At 41.2% G+C, this 21,385-nt stretch overlaps 1 protein-coding gene across 4 annotated transcripts in view; it reads left to right on the forward strand.

Annotated features, from left to right (window-relative positions):
* Positions 1-11,816, forward strand: part of mrpl1 (mitochondrial ribosomal protein L1) — a 74,292-nt gene extending 62,476 nt beyond the window's left edge. For all 4 annotated transcript variants that reach the window (XM_087985793.1, XM_087985792.1, XM_043696343.2 and 1 more), the window contains one exon: positions 11,599-11,816. In XM_087985793.1, coding sequence (XP_087841919.1) covers positions 11,599-11,723 — 125 coding nt within the window. In that variant the 3' untranslated portion in view covers positions 11,724-11,816. The remainder of the gene's footprint in view (positions 1-11,598) is intronic.
* The last annotated feature ends 9,569 nt before the right edge of the window (positions 11,817-21,385 follow it).

Below are 21,385 nucleotides of genomic sequence, written 5' to 3' on the forward strand. Positions count from 1 at the left end.
TGACTAATGCACCTAACCTATACACCCCTGAACACTATGGGCAATATAGAATGGCCAGTTCACCTAATCTGCACATCTTTGGATTGTGGGAGGAAACCAGAGCACCCAGAGAAAACCCACGCAGAATGTGCAGACTCCACACGGACAATGTTCCAAAGATGGAATCAAGCATGGGTTCCTGGCACTGTGAGGCAACAGTGCTAACCATTGAGCCACCAGACAGCTCCCCAAAAATGTTACAATCAGTTGGCATAATCAGAAGTTTAGAGGGAACAGATTGCTGAAAATCTATTCAGGGGAGCTTTTGCTATCAATGTGTGGAATACTCTACAAGGGATGGTACAGTGCTGGACCGACTTTTGAGGAATGAAGCCAGTCAGGTGTTCAAGGTCGCAGTAGCGGAGCATTTAATGATTGCGACCACAACACCATATGTTTTTAAGTTTGATGTGGAAAAGGAAAATGATGGTCTACCAAAAAGAGTTTTGGATTGGGAAAGGCAGATTCTATTAAAATGAAATGCACCTGGCCAAAGTAGACAGAACTGCTGTTTGAGGGGAAATCTATAGGTGAATAGCAGAAGGATTTGAAAAAGGAATTGGGGAGAGGACAGGCCCATCATGTTCCCTTTTGGTGATTTGCAGAAGCAACAGAGCCGGGGAACATTGGGTGCTGAGGAATATTCAAGACTGGATAAAAACAAAAAGAGAGGCATCAAACCATACATGAAAATCAACAGAGGCACTATTCGAGTATAGAAAGGGTTGTGGGGGGGTTAAGAAAGCAATTCGGAGAACAGAGGGTATGAAAAAAAAACAGGGCAAGATGATGGAGAATCCCAAATCATTCTACAAGTATATCAAAATGAAGAGAATTACCAGTGAGCATATGGCACATTATGGACCGTGGCAGACATTTGTGTATGGAACTGGAGGACGTTGGTAGAGTATTAAACAAGTATTTCATAACTGTATTCATTTGGGGGAAAGGAAGATGCAGGCATACAGTTGGGGAAGATGGACTGCGAGGTACTTGAGCAAATTAGTGTAGTGAGTGAGGAGGTTTTTGCATATTTAAAAATGGACAAAAACCCAGGTCCGAATGTATCTCAGGCTGCTGTGGAGAGGAGAAGGAAATCACAGTGACCCTGAATCAAATTTTAAATTGTCTTGCTACAATTGAGGTGTCAGAGGAATGGAGGACAGCTCATGTGGTTCCACTTTGCAAAAAGGGAAGAGATTTACAGATCAGAGTCTCACATTATTGATAGGTAAACTATTAGAGAAAATTCTGAAGGAGACAATTAATCTCTTCTTGGAGAAATGACGTTTTATCAGGCATTGTCAGCCTGGGCTTTGTTGAGGCTTTCAAAGAAGTCAAATACGTAGGTGAGTAGAGTGCAGTTGATGTATATGGATTCCAGCAACGCCTTTGACAAGCTGAAAGTGATGGGATCCAGAGTACCTTGGCAATTTGGATTCAAAATTGAATTAGTGGCAGGAGATGGATGGTAATGGTAGAAGGCTTGTTTGTGTGACAGCAAGCCAGTGTCCAGTGGTGTACCACAGTGGTCAGTGCAAGGTACCTTATTTTTTGATTTGGAGAAACAATCGAGGGGGATGATAAGTAAGATTGTGTGTGACACAAAGATTGGCCAGGCAGTGGACAGGTTTGAAGTTACAGGAGGATATATACTGTTTGGTCAGATAGACAAATCAATGGCAGATAGAAATTCACCTGATAAGTGTGAGATGATACGTTTTGGAAGAAGTAACAAGACAAGGAAGTACTCTGTGACTAGCAGGACACTAGGAACTTCAGAAGAACAAACGGATCTTTGTGTTAGTCCACAAATCCTTGAAGGTGGCAGAACATGTTAGTAGGGTAGTTAAGGCATACAGGACACTTAGCCTTATCAGGAGAAATTGAGGACTGCAGATGCTGAAAATCAGAGTTGAAAATTGTGGTTCTGGAAACGCACAACTGGTCAGACAGCATCCGAGGAGCAGGAGAGTAGATGTTTTGAGCATAAGCTCTTCATCAGGGGTGGCCTGAGGGGGGTGGGGCTGTGGGAAGGCAGCTGGGAATGCTATAGGTAGATAGAGCTTGGGGGATGATGGTGATCAGTCGGAATGGAGGGTGGAGCGGATAGGTGGGACAGAAGATGGACAGGTGGGACGATTCAACGAGTGGTACTGAGTTCGAAGGTCGGCTCTGGGGGGATCCAAGATGGCGGCGACCCAGCAAGTCTGAGTGCTCCTCCCAGGACTTGGGCAAAGTGGGTCGCCCACCCCCACCACACTCACCAAATCATTTAAAATAGCTTTTACTTAATACAATTAGTTGTTTAGTATATTCTTAGAAGCCTCCAGAAATCTTGGAAAAGATCCCCAAGCCATGATCTATAAAGGATCCAAGATCATGTTATTCCAGGACTTTTCCCCAGCTCTGGTCTGAAAGAGGAAAGCGTTCGATGAGGCGAAGAAGTGTTTAAGGCACTTAAATATTCAGTACTCCTTGCGCTACCCAGCGACGCTATGCTTTAACCATGAAGGATCTGTGTATAACTTCAGATTGCCGAAAAAGGCCAAGGAATTTTTGGACTCACTTAGATAAATTGTAAGAGATAATTGATGTTGGTTTGCTTCCCCCCCACTCCAGTTTACATCTCCCTTCCCTTTCTTTTTTATATATTCATCCCCTTTTTTTTAACCTTACTGTTTAATATTATCTTGGGGATGGGGAGAGGGATTTATTTATTTGTTCTCTACTTAACGATTTTCTCCCCCCCCCCCCCCGCCCCGTGTTTTTTTTTATTATTCTATATATATATAGGCCGGGGGTCTAGTGAATGTTGGTGGGGGGAGGTGGTTACCTTATTCAATTTACCTCTGTCTCTAGGAGCGGGGTTGTTTCCCTTGTAATTTTGTATTATTATATTTAATTATTACTTGTTGAGGTTGTAATTTTATAGTTATATATGTTTACACATGGTATTAACATTACCAAATATATCCAGGTGTGTTGGTGTGGGTGGGGGGGGTGGGGGTAGGGTGCTCACTGTTAACTCTAGCTCTGTAGTATATTTGAATTTTCCTCATCTTATTGAGGAGTGCCTGGGTCAAGGGTGGGGCACTGGTTGGGGAGGATACGATGGACCTTTGGAAAGGAAGTGATACCCCCTGGGAACAAGGAGAAAATCTCCATTTAAATATGTTTTATATATTTTTTTTAAAAGTTTTTTATTATACTGTTGTGAGTGTATTAGAGAGCCTTTATTTTTGTGAATTTTATATGCTCTATGCTCGGGATGTTCTGGATAGGGTTTCCCCTCCTGAAGGGTCTCGGATTTGCCTGGACGATTATGGTTGATCAGTCGGTTAAGTGGTGCACCTGGAATGTCAAGGGGAGTAATTCGCCAGTCAAAAGGAAGAAAATATTATCAAACCTCAAGAAAGAAAGGGTTGATATAGCTCTCCTACAGGAGACACACTTATTGGATAAAGAACATTTGAAATTATGACAGGGTGGGTTTGATCAGGCCTTTTTTTTCTTCTTTTAGCTCAAAAAGCAGGGGAATTATTATTATTCTTCGGAAGAATTTCCCTTTCAAAATTCTAAATCAGATAAAAAACGAATCTGGACGATATATTCTGATTAAAGCCCTTATAAATGGAGAGGAATATGGGACTTTAAATTTGTATTGTCCCCTGGGACATTCTTTTAAATTTATAATGGAAGCGTTCTCAAAATTGATGGCTCTCGGTGCCCATCGTACAATTATAGGGAGAGACTTTAATTGTATTATGGATCCGGAAATAGATAGGATTCCCAAGCGTACTGCAGGAGTATCTCCCAGATCTAGACAATTGGCGGATCTGAACAAAGTATTAGGATTAGTAAATGTATGGAGATGTCTTCATCCATAGGGCAGACATTTTTCTTTTTACTCCAATCCACATAAATGCCATACCAGAATCGATATGTTTTTTGCCCCCTCGATTTTTTAAAATTCCATATCATCCTGTAAAATAGGCAGTATAGCAATTTCCGATCACGCTGCTGTATATATGGAAATCAAGGCGAGGAACAATGAGACATCCCCCCCGGCATTGGCGTATGGACCCCTTCCTGATGAAAGATAGTAAATTTGTAAGGTACTTCTCTCAAGAATTTTAAACTTTTTTAGAAATTAATTTAGGTACGGCTAGCAACCTATCAATGATGTAGGAGACCATCAAAGCTTACGCGCGAGGTTTGATCATCTCATACTCAGCAACCCAGAAAAAAATAAAGGGAGAACAACAGCGTCTGCTTGAAGCTCGCTTAAAAGTGGCTGAAACAGCATACGCCGACAGACCTTCTATTATCAAATTGCAAAGGATTACGGCCTTTAGGATAGCTCTAAACACCATGCTTACCCAAATGGCTAAGAGGGAAATATTATTTGCAAAATAAAGGTTATATGAATTTGGTGATAAACCGGGTAGATACTTAGCATTTCTTGCAAAGAAAAAGAAGGTCCCTCAAACTATCACATCTATCAAGGAAAGAACAGATATTTTGACTCATGATCATAAAAGATTAATGCGATCTTTAGAAAATTTTATTCTGATTTATACAAATCGCAGGACTGTGAAGACAGGACTAGGAGGATGCAAGCATTTTTAAAAACTTTGACCTTTTTGGACCTAACTCCAGAACAGGTATCGATCTTAAATGCTCCCCTAACAGTCCAAGAAATACTTGACGCAATCGGGCAACTTCAGAGCGGTAAGGCACCTGGCCCAGATGGCTTTCAAACTGAATTCTATAAAGAATTTACAGGAATATTGGCTGGTCCACTTATGGACATGTATAACTACTCATACAGCCAGGGCTATCTCCCGCCTTCGTTGAAAGAGGCAAATATCTCTCTTATCCTTAAAAAAGGAAAGGACCCAGAAGATTGTGCGTCATACAGACCAATATCCTTGCTAAATGTAGATTTTAAAATCCTCTCTCAAACGTTAGCATTGAGACTAGAAAGGGTATTGCCACATATCATAAAGGAGGATCAGACGGGGTTTATTAAGGGCCGTAGATCATCCAATAATGTTAGAAGAGTTTTGAATATGATTTAAGCCTGCCATCAGGGAAAGATACCAGGAATAGTAGTCTCATTAGATGCGGAAAAGGCATTCGATAGGGTTGAATGGTCATATTTGTTTTACACATTGGAAAGGTTTGGCATTGGAAAGATGTTTATCAAATGGGTCTCAACATTGTATAGTGATCCCAAAGCAGTTGTGATTACCAATAGATTAGGCTCGGATAGCTTCAGTGTGGATAGGGGCTGCTGTCAGGGATGTCCTCTTTCGCCATTGCTATTTACACTAATAATTGAGCCACTAGCAGAAGTTATACGGGCTGACCCTAATATAACGGCCCCGAGGATTGGTACAGGTCAACATAAAATTACCCTTTGTGCAGATGATGTTCTCCTATTCCTCAGTAATCCTCTGATGTCCGTGCCTCGCTTAATCCAAGTTATTAATACATTTAGTGCATTCTCAAGCTATAAAATTAATTTCTCGAAATCGGAGGCTATGCCAATGGGTATGATACCCCACTTAGTGGACGAATCCCACTTTCCCTATCGGTGGTTCCTGGAGGGTTTCTTATATTTAGGCATTTTTATTACCCCAGTATTTGGTCAGTTATACAAGGCTAACTGTGTGCATTTACTGGAAAGCATAAGGCAGGACCTCCAGCGATGGGGAAACCCTTCCAATTTCCTGGCTAGGTAGAATAGCACTAATTAAACAATGTCCTGCCCCGTCTCCTATATCCGATGAGAATGCTTCCGGTGATGCTGCCAAGGCTGGGACTACATAAATTATAGGGCTGGTTGGGTTCCTTTATCTGGAATCATAGACGGCCCCTCATTAAGCTGAAGAAATTACAGCTTCCATAGACAAGGGGAGGATTGGATTTCCCAGATTTTAGGAAATATCAGTTAAGTTCCCTATTAAGTTACATAGCTGATTGGGTCTTGTCTGACCCGCAATCAATCTGGCTGGACATCGAGGCTTCTCAAGTAAAATGCCCACTTATTAACCTTTTATTTTCAGACAAGAGGAAAATCATTACGGATCACTGTAAAAACCCTATAATACTAAACACAATTAAAGCTTGGAATATAATGCTGCAAAATGAGGGCAACTCACATAAAACATCCCCCTATGCTCCGATAGTGGGAGCATGGGGATTTCAACCGGGGTTTACAGATGCTACTTTCAAACTCTGGAGATCCAGGGGTCTCTCTTGTTAAGGGGATCTATTTAAAGATGGGGTCCTGATGTCTTTTGAACAGCTGCGCCAGAAATTTGGATTACCTAATGGAGACCTCTTTCGATACTTCCAAATTCGAGATTACATACGGAAGAAGACTACGTTACTAGATAGTCTTTATAAATCAGATAGAGAATGTAGTGTGCTTTGGCCAATGGGGGAATCTTCTGCCAGTACTATTTATCATTTATTACATGATGAAGTTTTGGGAGACATGGACAATCTGCTTAAAACATGGGATCAGGATTTGGGACTAGAAATCTCTATAGAAACGTGGAATGACATTTGGGAAAACGCCAGAAGAATTACCATCTGCAACAGAACTCAGGCTATTCAGCTGAAGATACTTCATAGGGCCCATATAGCACCGGATCGATTGGCACAATTTAAGGCAGGAGCATCTCCAGTGTGTCCCAAATGTAAAATAGAGGTAGGCACTCTTGTACATTGCCTATGGACCTGTCATAAGATCCGTAGATATTGGACTAAAGTAGCAAGTGCTCTGACAGAAATCCTAGGAACGGAAATTAGAGTGGACTCTGCATCTCTCCTTTTGGGCTTTTCGAACTTACCCTCCCTGAATGTGCACGGGAAGAGATTATTTTCTATTCTCTCGTCCTGTGCAAGGAAAAATATTTTGGTAAACTGGGTGGCTGAGGGCCTCCCTGGACTTTCAAATTGGCACAGATTAATTATGGAATGTATTCCCCTTGACTTCCTTACAAATATGGTGCACCAAAAGACCGAATTATTCCATAAAATATGGCAGCCCTTCTTGAATTTATATAAATACAGATATTTTGGCTATCCCAACAAGGGCTTTTATTTAATTGAGATGGCGAACCTGGCTGATCCGGGGCCTCTTGGGAGAGGAATCCCACACAAATACGGGTTTTCTTACATTTGATGTTAACACATTCTGAGCATGTATCTCACTATCCAATTTCTGTGTTATCCGTCGGGTTTTTTTTTTCTTTCTCTTATTTGAATAATGTAAGAGACTTAATTATACACTCTGGTTAGTTGTAGGTTAGATTAGTAGTCAGTTGAGTTGATTTTTTTCTCTCAATATTTTTCTTTTGTTAAATTTTGGTTATTATTTATTTAAGATTTAATTGTATATCAATGTTAATACTTGGGAATTTTTTTATTTTTGTAAACTTGTAAAAATGTTGAATTTTCAATAAAAATATCGATTTTAAAAAAAAAGGTCAGCTCTGGGATAAGGTGGCGGGAGGGAAAATGAATGAACTGGTGACTTTTACATAGATCCTATGTGGTTGGAGGATCCTTTGGCAGGAGATGAGGCGTCCTTCCTCCAGGCGTCAGGTGGCTAGAGTTCGGTGGTGGAAGAGGCCTACGATTAGCATGTCTGGCAGAGTGGGAGGGGAGGTAAAAGTGTTCAGCCAGAGGGCGGTGGGGTTGTTTGGTGCATATGTCCCAGAGACTTTTTCTGAAACATTCTGCATGTTGGCATCCTGTCTCCCCAATGTAGAGGAGACCACACCAAGAGCAATGGACACAGTAGATAATGTATGTGGAAGTATAGGTAAATCTCTGTTGAATGTGGAAGGATCCGTTGGGGCCTTGGACAGTGGTGAGTAGGGAGGTTTTGCACTCCTTGCAGTAAAGACAAATGTCGGGAGTGGAGGATGGGTTGGTGAGGGCCGTAGACCTAACAAGAGAGTCGCGGATAGAATGGTCTCTGTGGAACGCAGATAGGGGTGTGGAGGGAAATATATCCTTCGTGGTGAGGTCTGTTCGTAAGTGGTGGAAATGGCGGATGGTGATGTGTTGTATCCGGGGGTTGGTGGGGTGGAAGGTGAAGACCCGAGGGGGTTTTGTCCTTGTTACAATTGGAGGGGTGGGGTTCCTGGGCGGCGGTGTGGGAGGTGGAGAAGATGCACTGGAGGGCATCGGTGACCACATTGGAGGGGAAATTGCTGTCCTTGAAGAAGGAGGCTGACTAGGATCTTCTGTGATGGCATTGCTCCACTTGGGAGCGGAGGCGGAGGAATTGTGAGTAAGGGATAGTGTTTTTACTGGAGGCAGGATGGGTGGTGGTGTAGTCCAGGTAACTGGGAGTCAGCGGGTTTGAAGTAGGTGGGTTTGAGTCGGTTGCCAGAAATGGAGGTGGAGAGGTCCAGGACGGGGAGGGAGAGATATCCGAGTTGGTCCAGGTGAACTTGAGGTCAGGGTAGAAAATGTTGGTGAAGTTGATGAACTGTTCAACATGTGCACGAGGTGGCGCTGATGCAGTCATCGATGTAGCAGAGGAAAAGTGGGGAATGGTGCCAATGTAACTGCAGAAGATGGACTGTTCCATGTACCCGACGAAGAGGCAAGTATAGCTGTGGCCCATGCAGGTGCCCAGAGATGTTTTCTGAAACATTCCGCAAGTTGGCACACTGTCTCTCCAGTGTAGAGGAGACCACACCAAGAGCAATGGACACAAATAAATGATGTGTGGAAGTACAGATAAATCTCTGCACCTTTTCCATGACTTTTGTTTCCCTGGCCCCCAGTACCTCATCTTCACCATGCACATTCAGCCCTTATAACACATCCATCCAAATTGACAAAGGCCTCCAAGTCCCGTCTCGCTGATCCAACAAGTACCTTTCCACTGACATACTCAACCGATTGGCTGAACTGGTCCTTACCCTCAACAAGTTCTCCTTCGAATCCTCTCACTTTTTCCAGACAAAAGGGATAGCCCTGGGCATCTGCATGAGCCCCAGCTATACCTGCCTCTTCGTCGGGTACATGGAACGTTCCATCTTCCGCAGCTACACTGGCACCATTCCCCACCATTTCCTCCGCTACAATGATGACTGTATAGGTACCATGTCATGCTCCTTTGAGGAGATTGAACAGCTCATCAACTTCACTAACACCTTTCACCCCGACCTCAACTTCACCTGGATCACCTTGGACACCTCCCTCCCCTTCCTCGACCACTCCATCTCCTTTTCCAGTGACCGACTCAACATGGACATCTACTTCAAACCCACAGACTCCCACAGCTACCTGGACTACACCACCTCCCACCATGTCACCTGTAAAAACACTATCCCTTACTCTCAATTCCTCTATCTCTACCACATGTGCTCCAAAGAGGACCAATTCCACCATAGAAAATCCTAGATGGGCTCCTTCTGCAAGGACTGCAATTTCCCCTCCCACATAGTTGATGATGCCATCCAGCACATCTCATCCACTTCCCATACCTCCACCCTTGAACCTCATCCCTCCAATTGTAGCAAGGACAGAAACCCTCCCTCACCCTGCCTGGTCCTCACCTTCCACCCCACCAACCTCCGGATACAACATGGCATTTCTGCCGCCTATAAACAGACCACGGCATCAGGGATACGTTTCCCTCCCCACCACATCCATGTTCCGCAGAGACAATTCCTTCTGCGACTCCTTTGTTAGGTCCATGGCCCACACCAACTCTCTCTCCACTTCCAGCACCTTCTCTTGCCACCGCAAGAAATGCAAAACCTGTGCTCACACCTCCCTACTCACCACCGTCCAATGCCCCAGTGGATCCTTCCACATCCAACAGAGATTTAACTGTACTTCTGCAAGTCATCTACTGTGTCCGTTGCTCTTGGTGTGGTCTCCTCTACATTGGGGAGACAGGACGCCAACTTTGTGGAATATTTCAGAGAACAACTCTGGGAGACGCACACTACACAACCCCAACGCCTTCTGACTGAACACTTTAATTGCCCCTCTCATTTCGCTAAGCTCATGCAAGTCCTGGGCCTCCTCCACTACCACACTCTAGCCACTCGATGCCTGGAGGATCAACACCTAATCTTCCACCTTGGGACCTTCCAACCACATGGGATCAATGTAGATTTCACCAGTTTCTTCATTTCTGCTCCACCCACCTTATCTCAGAGCCGACCTTCCAATTCTGCATCGCCTATTGAACTGTCCTACTTGTCAATCTTTCTTCCCATCTATCCCCTCCACCCTCCTTTCCAATCTATCACCATCACCTCCCCAACTTGATCTATCTATCACATTCCCAGCTACCTTCCCCCACATCCCCCTCATTTATCTCCAAGCCCCTTTGAGCCACCCCCTCATTCCTGATGAAGCGCTTATGCTCTCAACGTCAACTGTCCTGCTTCTCGGATACTGCCTAACGTGCTGTACTATTCCAGCACCACACTCTGGATTCGTGTCTCTGGGCCAATGCTGGAAATTGAGATGAACGGAGGTTTAGTATAGCTTTGACATTACAGACATGAGGGGCCTCTTCTGTACTGAGAGATTCTCTTAAATCACAGCTCCCTGATTACAGCAATTAAGAGCCAGGAACCTCCAGTTTGCACCTTGCTTGTGTTGAATTAGCTATGGCAATAGAAATAATATAATTGACTTAAGTTTTGGATCAGGAAGAGGTAACTTGATTTTGCTGCAGATCCAGCAACCCTACCTATCTAACTATATGCTTTTTGCAAACAGGATAGGTTTTAGTTGAATGCTTTCAGTGATCCTCTTTGGGGTAGATAGTCATGACAAGTTTACACAGGCAGTTTCTATTTTAAACATGGATATGAAGATTTCATTGTGGAGAAAGTGAACAGGTACTCAAATGTAATATGCTTGATATACTGTACGTGAGAAGAGTGATAATTTTACATGTGAATTGAAAGGGAACCCATATAAGAAGAGCATATGACATAGGAGTAGAAGTAGGCCATTCAACCCATCGATGATGCTCCCCTATTCATGAGACTGCAATTGATCTGATGATTCTCAATGTCACCTTACTGCCTTTTCCTCATCACCCTTGATTCCATTATTGATCAAGAATTTCTCTCTCAGCTTTAAATATACTTGGTGGCCCAACCTCTTCAGCCTTCGTGATAAAGAATTCTACAGATACACTACTCTCTGAGAGAAGAGATTCCTCCACATCTGTCTTAAATGGGTGACCTTGTATTCTGAGATTATCTCCTCTATCATTAATTCAAGACAAAACATGCTTAAAAGGAACATAATTCCACCATTTTAGATCAGCAATAACTCAGTTGAATAACAAAGTATACTGCTAAAAAGATGAGTCAATTTGTTATAAATCTGTCTTGCTGCTGAGCTCTTTTAATTGCATGATTTAGAAAATATTGTTCTAAGTATGGAGTTTTCACTTGAATATCCTGAGTTTAATTTGGTTAATTGTTGATTTTTATGTTATATTTTTCAAATAACAGTTTAAATTATCAAATGTTTTATTTTTTTCAGGGCCATTTGTAGAACGAGCCATTATTTGCAGTGCAACCAGTGAGTCTTTACTGTTCAAAGTAGAACCTTTCCTTCCTCAAGTGACGACAGAAGATAATGAAGAGAATGAAAATGTCAATAATTAACTACATTGTATTATTAAGTATAGATGATCTGCTAATTGCTGTTGTATGTCCATTTGGCAGATTGTGATGCAATAAAAGCTTTGATTCATGTGACATGAATGAACAAGTTTGTCAGCTTTGCTTAAACAGGGGTTTTGGGCATTGAAATTGAATCAAGTAAACAACCAGTGTGCATCTTGTTCATGTTTGTTTAAGACAAATATTTGCTGTTGCACAGATACAATCCTGCTCATGTTTGTTCAATGAGAATGATTGTTAAATATTATTCTCAATATAGCTTGATACTATCGTAAGGATTACCTTCCATATGGTGTCTGCTAATATCTGGATGTCTCCAATGTTCCAAATTACCATATCTTGTATACCCTGCTTTAAAGTACTGCGATAATTTATAATTTGAAGAATTATAGTTGTCACATTAAAGACTGTCTGGGCTTGACTCAACATGGTTATAATTCTAGTATAACAATTGGGCAAAACTCTATAGTACTTAACATATCCGCTGAGTACTTTCTAAACTGAAGCAGTTTCCAAATTTCCAATTAAATTCACATTTTCCGATGTTGCCAATGTACATCCATGAAACTATTTAGTGGCAGTGTATTTTAATATGTTCCTTTGTGAGCAAGATTCAGAAAGACATGTTCGATTCTCTTACCTTCTCTTTAGAAGATGCAATTTTCATTGAATCACAAATGCTGGAACAAAATATGCGATAATCATGAATCCGTGTGAAAACGTTTCAGGTGGACACCACTGTTAAAAGGAGAAGTATAAACTAGAAAACTAAATTAAAAGTTAAAATTCTGGACATAAACAGCAGACCTAATTGCATCTTTAAATGGAAAAATATATTAACATTCCTTATTAGGGCTGTCTTCAGAACTCTCAAATGGTTATCTGGATGGGCCTTCATGTACGATAGAGGTTCTGAGGTGGGTGAGACAAAACTAAACTCTTCTTTACCTCATGAATGCATTGGGTTTACTCTTGTATCATTTGTGATTCTGCTAATCATTTCAGCTCAATATTTGTAGTTTTATATTTTTTTTTCATCATTTTCTGCTGTGCAAAGTAATATATATCAACATATGTTGAAATTGGCAAAACTCCCAAGTTTCCTCCGTGGTGGTTTGATGTGACAGGTTGAACAATGTCTCCTGCAGCAGACATCCCTGTGGTACATGGACAGAGAGACTGCACTATCGGTTTGTAAATGTCTATGATGGGCAAATGGCATCAACTTAGGTTTGGGAAGAGAACTCATTAACCACATGACGAGGACGACTGGTAAGTGATATGGTAATTATGATATATTTGTGTTTTGATGCCAACACCAAGGAGGATGTGGAGTCACTAAGCCTGAAACCAATAAGCTGATTGCTGAAAGTGAGCAGGCCATCACTGGTCGTATGGAACTCCAGAGAACGTGGTGCAATGTGCAGTGCCTTCTTATCATTCTCCTCTCTTTCTCACCGGTCAAGAAGAGACAGCCACTGATCCTGCTGGGCTGTTTTCCAGTTCGGAGGATGACACCACCTGATATAGTGCCACATAATTCCTTCCTCAGCACAGATTCTCTTATGTCAATTGGCAATCCCACACACAGCAACAACAGTACAACACACATGAATTCCAGTATCTGATAGAGGCAGTGGTAGTTACGCCAACATATACTAGGACTGTGGTAGGTTATGGTGATGCTGAGCTTCAGACTGATGACATGCCTCTGCAATCAACAACGTGGCAGGTGCTGGAGCTCTCGTATCAAGTCTCTAAATAGCTGACTGAATTTCCAGAGGCTTTGAGCATCTTTGCATAAGTAACAATGGATTCTGTGTGAAAGATGTATAGGCACAACTTTCTGCACAAGGCATCCTGAAGTGGTGACCCTCGTGAAGGGCAACACTCAGCAAATCAGACTGGTTGCCAGAAATGCAAGTAAATCTGCATCTTCTTTGAGATCTATGGAACAATAGCTGGGTGATAGGTGCCAAAATCCCCAGATGCTCACGCTCTCGGGAGAGCAATAAACATATCCTGAAAGGATGAGAGTGGCAACTGGGAGTCTTCAAGGTGCTACTAGTGTAGACAGTGAGTTCTCCTCTTGTATAATGATGACATGAATGCCTTGAAACTGCAAAGCAGGAGCTTGTTTCATGTCTCACCTGCCGAGTCGAGAAATGGATGTAAAAGTGAGAAATGCACGACAAGTTGAATTGTAATCTCTTGGGAGTTATTCAAGACTGTGAACAACATGGGAGAAAAGACAAAGTCTGGGCTAGAACATGCTTTGTGCCTTCCCTTTTCAAAATATACAAGAACGTGAGTTCAAAACTAGTTTGACCTTGATGTCTGCATGCTAGTGGAAGAAGGTGTGCTACTAAGCTCAGGTACACATGCATTTCTCATGGTAAACTGGTTAGCAAGGTTAGATCATATGGAATACAGGGAGAACTAGCCATTTGGATGCAAGACAAGCTTGAAGGTAGAAAACAGAGGGTGGTGTTGAAGGTTTGCCTTTCAGACTGGAGGCCTGGGACCAGCAGTGTGCCACAAGGATCGGTGCTGATTCCACTGCTTTTATAACTTATAAATTTATATAAATTATTTGGATGTGAACATAAGAGGTATAGTTAGTAAGTTTGCAGATGACACCAAAATGGAGGTGAAGTGGTCAGCCAAGAAAGTTACCTCAAGTACAAAGGGATTTTGATCAGATGGGCCAATGGGCGGTGGGGTGACAGATGGAGTTTCGATAAATGTGAGGTGCTGATTTTGGAAAGGCACATCAGAGCAGGACTTATACACTTAATGATAAGGTCCTGGGGGAGAGTTGCTGAACAAAGGAGACCTTGGAGTGCAGGTTAATTGTTCCTTGAAGGTGGAGTTGCAGGTAGATGGAATAGGAAAGAAGGCTTTTGGTATGCTTTCCCTTTATTGGTTAGAGACTGAATATAAGAGTTCGGAAGTCATGTTGCAGCTGTATGGGGACATTGGTTAGGCAACTTCTGGAATATTGTGTGAGATTCTGGTCTCCTGTCGGAAGAATGTTGTGAAACTTTAAAAGGTTCAGAAAAAGATTTACAAGGACGTTGCCAGGGTTGGTGGATTTGAGCTTTAGGGAGAGGCTGAATAGATTGGGGTGAATTTCCCTAGAGCATTGGAGGCTGAGGGGTGACCTTGTAGAGGTTTGTAAAATCATGAAAGACATGGATGGGGTAAATAGATAAGGTCTTTTCCCTGGGATGGGGTAATCCAGAACAAGAGGGCATAGGTTCAGGGTGAGGGGGGAGAAATTTAAAAGGGATCTAAGGGGCAAATCTTTCACGCAGAAGGTGGTACATGTATGGCATAAGCTGCCAATGAAGTCTGATACAATTACAACATTTAAAAGGCATCTGGATAGGTATATGAATAGAAAGGGTTTAAAGGGAAATGGGCCAACTGCTACCAAATGGGACGAGATTAATTTACGATAACTGGTCTGCATGGATAACTCGTTGCACTGAAGGATCTGTTTCCATTCTGTACACCTCTAAAACTGTTAGCTATGGGTTAAAGCTGTGGGTTAAATGCTGATGTGCCATGAAGGTAATAGTTGAATCTATCGCTGACTAGTCATTTCTGTGTTGCTGGTAAAAGACACTGTCACTGGCTGCTAGTAAGCCAGTCAAAAGGAAACAGAACAAAAGAATTTCAATTTGCTTGTAAAACCAAGAATCTCAAAACCACTACTCAACTATCAAATTTCCACTCCAGTGCTTCATGAACAACCTTGAGACTGAACTATATGTCTTTAAGTTTTTTATCAAAGAATTGTGGATGCTGTAAATCAGAGACAAAAATAAAAATAGCTGGAAAAGCTGAGCAGGTCTGGCAACATAGAAAGAGTTCGGGCAGAGTGATCCTTCTTCGATTCTGAGAAAGGGTCACTTGACCTGAAACATTAACTCTGATTTCTCTTCACAGATGATGCCAGACCTGCACAGCTTTTCCAGCAATTTCTATTTTTGTATATCTTTATTTTTGGAATCACCTCATTCTTATTTTGCATCATTATTTCTTCATACACTCAAATAAAGAATGGATATATTCATTTTCTAACTCAAGAAAGCCTGATTAAATTTGCTCCTTTAAAAGCATGAATTTATTTTCTAAGAGAAATGTAACCACAAAGAAGTCTTTATGAAGTAACCTGGTTATAAAAATCACCATAGCCCATCATGACAGACCTTCTCCCAAATCTTTATCCTCAGAGAAACCATTGTGATCTGGTCTAAGATATCATCATTATTTAAAATGTCTATCCTCTGTAATACCACAATTTTCAAAGCACAGAACATCAGCATGTTACTCAAGACCCTTCATGGGGTGTCGATCTTGAAGGCACATAAAGTCTGAAAATCTGGGACTGGCTTAGAATGATGGTATTGGAACATACTTCCCTGAAGCCTTAGACAGATATGAAGGAAATACTTGCAATGGCCCAAAATATTTGCACATTTAGCAAATTGAAGATATTCCTGTGGGAGAAGGCTACTGCCTGGACCTGGAAGTGTTGATAGTCATGTCTGAGATCAAGGATAGTTCAAGGAATCCTTTCCATGGATGCATTGAGAAGCTCCCGAGACAAAAACATTCAGCATCACTGTGACTTTCACTGCCACAGGCAATGGGTGTCCACCAGTTCCCTTCAAGGCTTAGATCATCCTCCATCATAGCTACACAGCTGAGTTACTGTCTCCCTGGAGAGGTGCACATTTCAGTGACAATGCTGTTTCGAAATTTACAGGAAGCAGACCATCAGATTCTAAGCCTTATTTCCTCCTCCTGTGCAAACAGGCTGTCTGGAAACTCCTCTGTACTACTTTCATGTATCATGATCATTATGCCTCTCTGGGTGCTGTCAACCCCTCAATGGCTGCAACCTTCTCCCCTCTTTTATTGTCATCCTCATTTGATATTTCAAACCTGGAGTGAATAAGCTCCATGTTAAATTGCTACATACATTTTACAAGGCCTCTCACATTCTCATTTCGTAAGACCATAAGAAGTAAGCCATTCAGTTCATTGCGTCTGCTCCACCAGTGAGATCAGGACTGATCTGATAATCCTCAACTCCATTTTCCTGCCTTTTCTCAATAAACTTTAATTCCAATGATTAAAAGTCTGTTCATCTCAGCCTTAAATATACTAAATAACCCAACCTTAATCACCTTCTATGCTAAAGAATTCCACAATTTCACTAGCCTCAGAGAAGAAGTTCCTCCTCACTTCTGTTTTAAATTGTGATCCCCTTATTCTGAGATTATGCCCTCTGGTCCTAGACTGTTCAATAAGGGTTGCTTCCAATTCTTCTACGTTCCAACAAGTATAGGTCCAATCTACTCAAACTCTCGTCACAACAGAGCCCCCAGCCCACCAATTACCTGCTGTCAGTCTAGTGAACCTTGACTGTCAATGCCAGTATCTTTCCTGAGATAAAGGGTCCAAATCTGTTATTATTGTGAACTGCCTTGTACAATTTTAGCAAAACCTTTCTACTTTTGTACCCTATTTCCTTTGAAAGAAAGGCCATATAAAACAACTGTAGATTCAGAAGTCACAGTACAACCACAGATTATTTTAATTTTTTTACTTTTGCATTAATTCTGGAAATGCTAGTGTCATTCAAGATCTTCCCTAATGTATATTCTTGAGTACATAAAATAGATGTATGTATTTTGTAATTTAGACATTTTTAAAATTGTATTACTTTGGATCTGCTATTGATGAACCTAAACTGACAACTTGTAAATATACTGCATATGATACTGTTTTGAGATGTGTGCTTGTATGGAAAGATGCATTTGCCCTTTTCAAAATAAATTAAAGCAAGTTTCGAGTCCTGCGCAGTACTGAGGGAGCGCTACAATTCAGATGAGACATTAAGTAGTGTCTGCAGGTTGATGTAAAAGATCCCCTGGCACAATTCAAAGAAAAGCTGGGGCTTTCATTGCAGTCTATTTAAATCCTTAACTGAATCACTGAAACAAATTAACGGGTTGTTAAAAAAATTCTTGCTAAAGTGTATTTGCAGATTCCACCTAAGAAAACATGAACCTTATTTGATATGCAAATTACTGGGACTTAATTTTGTCTCAAGGCTGCAAGAGGGGCAAGATCATTTGGCATTGTAAATTTTCCTTTTAATTATGTATATCGCGTCTTATTAGCATATTAGATAGTCAGGTAAATTTACACACAGCAGATTGTTGACTACAAAATCTCAAGGAACCAGAAAACAGATTAATCATTCAGCCTTCCCTACTGTTAGATCGTATAGTTTTCAATGAGAGTCCAAGTCCGGTGGTAGTTTCAAGCAACCTTTATTGCTGTACAACTATGTTACAGCTTCAGGTCTTCATAGCAACAAGTTTCTAAACTTATTTTATATAGCTCAAACTCATAGCGCACAAACCCCTTGTATAGAGTTGGTTGGCAGAGCTGAGTTATCCAAGTGTGATTGGATCTTTGGTACAGCATTTTATGCCAGCAATTTGCCTCAGCATTTTACTTGCTGTCGTGTCCTGATTGGACTGTTACTTGACTCTCTTATCTCCCTTCTTGGGTCTTTTCGCAATGGACACTGTATTCATGTACATTCCTTCCCAAGCGTTTGCCAGCTGCACCATGTTAACTGCCAATTAATTAGATACTTCCCTATCACTTAAGGACCTTTTAAATTCCTTTGTAACCTCATTACAGGAAATGCAAAAGAATATTGAAAAAGAACTGTTATAATATCAGTTCCAACCAAGTTATGTGGTTACACCTCATGTTAGTGATTTTTCTGTATATAGGTAGATCTATAACTACTTCAGAATCTATATCTATGATTATTTTAAGGATCTTAATTAAAACCTACTATTAGTATTGTAACAGATTGATTTAATTAGTGAATCTCTCTTGAATTATTTAATGTAGTGTGAAATGCTTTTATCTATATCTTATACGTAAACAACTGTTAAAAATCACACAACACCAGGTTGCAGTCCAACAGGTTTAATTGGAAGCACTAGTTTTCGGAGCACTGCTCCTTCATCAGGTGGTTGTGTAGCTGCAGCTGTATATATTATCTCAGTTCTGTTACCTTGATTCTATTGAACTAGTATTGTTCTACTTGTTAAGACTACATTAAGCAAATATTTGCCAAGCTCTCTTCCTGCTGTCAGTCATATTCTACTGTATTAGCCATTTTGTGCTGCTCAGTCATCGGCAGCTCAAACACTTACCTTTTTGAAATAAATTGAAGAGGTGGAAAAAGTCAAAAAAATGAAGTTACTCGAGAAATTCATAATATTTTTATGTAGGTTAAAAAGAAACAAAAAAAGAGTTACATTTATATAGCATTTGTCATCAGTGAACATTAGCACTGCTGTGATATAGTAAATGTGCCAGCTTGTTTGTGCTGAGTGAACTGCATAAGCAGCGATGTGATCGGGACTAAATAATCTGTTTTATTGATGAGGATGGTTTCAGACCAGAACTCCCTGAATGTTCTTCAAAATAAGACCATAAAATCGTTTGCCTCCACCAAAGAGGTCAGACGAAGCCTTTTGAACTGCAGCTCCTATAACCTGTCAAAATTCAGCAGAGCCATCAAACTTAACTTTAATGCTCAAATCCTAGACAGGGAGTTGAATCCACAACCTTCTGAATTAGAGATAGGAGTGTTACCAACAGTCTAATGTATGACATATACTACTTCAGTATACAATATTATTGCAACATTTGAATGAATGTCTAGATTTTCTTTGAAGTCAGCATGAATTAAAATTACAAGTATTGTTCAAATGTTGGGCAAAGAGCTCCCATTTGCAGTTGCCATGAAAAGTTCTTGATTTTGTTTGTGATATGAAGCAGTTGTTTCTGCTCATGAAGGTGTTGCACAGGAAAGCTGGACAGCATCTCAGTCTGGACTGCTCAATTTGCACCATCTAGTGATCGTTTTCAGAACAATTTTGACACCAGATTAATTATGTGTAGAAAATACATTGTCAAAGGAAATACTTTAACAGTCTGCAGAAACCGCACAAACAGTTCAAACTGTCCTAATGTCAACTTTGCTTTCAATTCTGCCCGCCTGCCTTCTCTTGTTTGGGTCGCCGGTCATCAAGCATTCTCTATAAATCCACTGATTACCATTGCTACCTTTGACTACACCTCCTGCTATTTCCAAGTTTTTCCAATAATGCAAGATTCCTTACCAGCACTATGAAATGTTTACTTTATTGTTCAACTGAGAATTCTCACAACAGTGGTTGACAGGGTCTGCAACCACATCCATTCAATTTCCTTCTCCTCTTTTCCACATCACCAGCCTTTTAAATTCAACAGATGGACAAGATAGTGGCAAAGTAAGACTGTCCAGTCAGAACTCCACTGTTCGCCAGTTCCTTTTCCTTTCTCTTTCTTTTCTTTGTCTCTTCGCAGCAGTCCTTACTCACCCCCCCCCCCCCAACTTTTAACTTTTTAAACTACCTTACCCTACTTGGAAATGGAGGCGAAGCGAAGGGAGATGAGAGGGAGCTGAGCCCATGTGAGAGCAGAGCGTGTAGGCCGAGTCCTGGAGCAGGAAGCTGAGCGGGTCGTGGCAGCAGAGAGAATGCAGACTGAGTCCCGGAGCGGGAGCAGAGTCAGCCGTGCTCAGAGCCAGCACATTGAGCCAGCATGGGGGCCTTATATCCTGAAGCAGGCATGGACTCATCTTTGAAAAGGACGATAACTTGAGACTTTAAAGAGACATTTTATTCTCATTCTGGATTTTTAAACTCTGCATTCCCAAGCTAATCTATTTTCAACTACTTCAATTCTGTGACAACACTTACAGTATCTGTACCTAGTTCCCCACTACCTAAGATGGCACTTTACAAACTTTTCACTGCACTCATTTGAATGCACGTGACAATAAGTACTATTCTATTCTATTCCATTCTTCTGCCACTGTCATTGCCTCCAACATCATGCCACCATAAATACATCTTCCTTCCATTTTCAGCATTCTGGTGGGATTGGTCCTTCCACAATACACCTAGTCATTCTTTGATCATCCTCAACATCCTGTCCCCTTCCCCTCCAAGCACAAGGGATACAGTACCCAGCCATTTATCTACTCCATTTGCACCATCCAAATTCCCAATCACACCTTTTTGGTTTGATTTGATTGATTGTAGTCAAAAGTGCTGAAGTACAACATAAAGCTTTGTTTTGCGAGCAGTACAGGCAGATCATAGGGTGTTTAGACAGAGTGACGCATACAAGGTTACAGCTGCACTAGATGTGTACAAAGCAAGATCAACATTAACAAGATCAACAATTATTTAAATTAGAGATGTCCATTCAGCAGTCTAATAACAGCAGGGAAGAAGCTGTTCTTAAATCTGTTGGTGCATGTGTACCTATACTTATTTCAATTTGGCATGACCACTGCTCATAGTGTGGTTGCCTATACATTAAGGAGAACAAATTAATATCGAGAAATTTGAGAATTATGTTTCAGAATGGGCCTTGTCAACAAAAATTGTCAGCAGAAATGCAATGATATTAAGTGGGTCACATCAAACCCCACTGAATCCAGTAAAGGTTTCAAAGCTAATTATTACATCCTCCTTACGGAA

The sequence above is a fragment of the Chiloscyllium plagiosum genome, unplaced genomic scaffold (genome assembly GCF_037043375.1).
Source record: "Chiloscyllium plagiosum isolate Xiang-an unplaced genomic scaffold, Cpla_swu_hap1 HiC_scaffold_1, whole genome shotgun sequence".
In the NCBI taxonomy this organism is placed as follows: Eukaryota; Metazoa; Chordata; class Chondrichthyes; order Orectolobiformes; family Hemiscylliidae; genus Chiloscyllium; species Chiloscyllium plagiosum.